This window comes from Eimeria mitis, genomic scaffold (genome assembly GCF_000499745.2).
Source record: "Eimeria mitis Houghton genomic scaffold, Emh_scaff1504, whole genome shotgun sequence".
Classification (NCBI taxonomy): domain Eukaryota; phylum Apicomplexa; class Conoidasida; order Eucoccidiorida; family Eimeriidae; genus Eimeria; species Eimeria mitis.
In genome coordinates, this window is record NW_013569540.1 from 5,758 (window position 1) to 6,220 (window position 463).

Below are 463 nucleotides of genomic sequence, written 5' to 3' on the forward strand. Positions count from 1 at the left end.
CTCAGCAGCAGCATCTCCTCTTGCATCTGTTGCTGCTGCTGCTGCTGCTGCAACCCCACAGATGTCCAGCGGCCGCCTTATTCCCCCATAGCAGACACAAAGACAGCAGCAGCAGCATCGGCAGCAGCAGCAGCAGCAGCAGCAGCAGCAGCAAAGGCTACTTAGGCCGCCAGAGACCATGCGGGTTTCTGGCTGTTCGCTGCACCCCGGGCTTCTCTGTAGGGGTTACACCTCCAGCCGCAGCAGCGGAAAGTAGAGATGTTGCAGCAGCAGCAGCAACAGCAGCAGCAGCAGCTGCTGCTGCTGCTGCTACCTCTTCAAGCAGAGACTCTTGCTGCTGGAGCACTGCCCCTTCCCTTCACTCGCATCAGCAGCACCGGCGCCTCAGCAGCGTCCTGTGGGCATCAGAAGGCGCAGACGACGCCGCCGACGACAGCAGCAGCAGCAGCAGCAACAGCAGCAG

The 463-nt window shown here is 61.6% G+C and overlaps 1 protein-coding gene across 1 annotated transcript in view; it reads left to right on the forward strand.

The window, feature by feature from the left end:
* Window positions 1–258: 258 nt before the first annotated feature.
* The window catches only part of EMH_0038400 (uncharacterized protein), a gene marked incomplete at both ends in the record, with an annotated part of 4,653 nt that continues 4,448 nt past the window's right edge, over window positions 259–463 (forward strand). Inside the window, one exon of the mRNA XM_013495288.1 lies at window positions 259–461. Coding sequence (XP_013350742.1) covers window positions 259–461 — 203 coding nt within the window. The remainder of the gene's footprint in view (window positions 462–463) is intronic.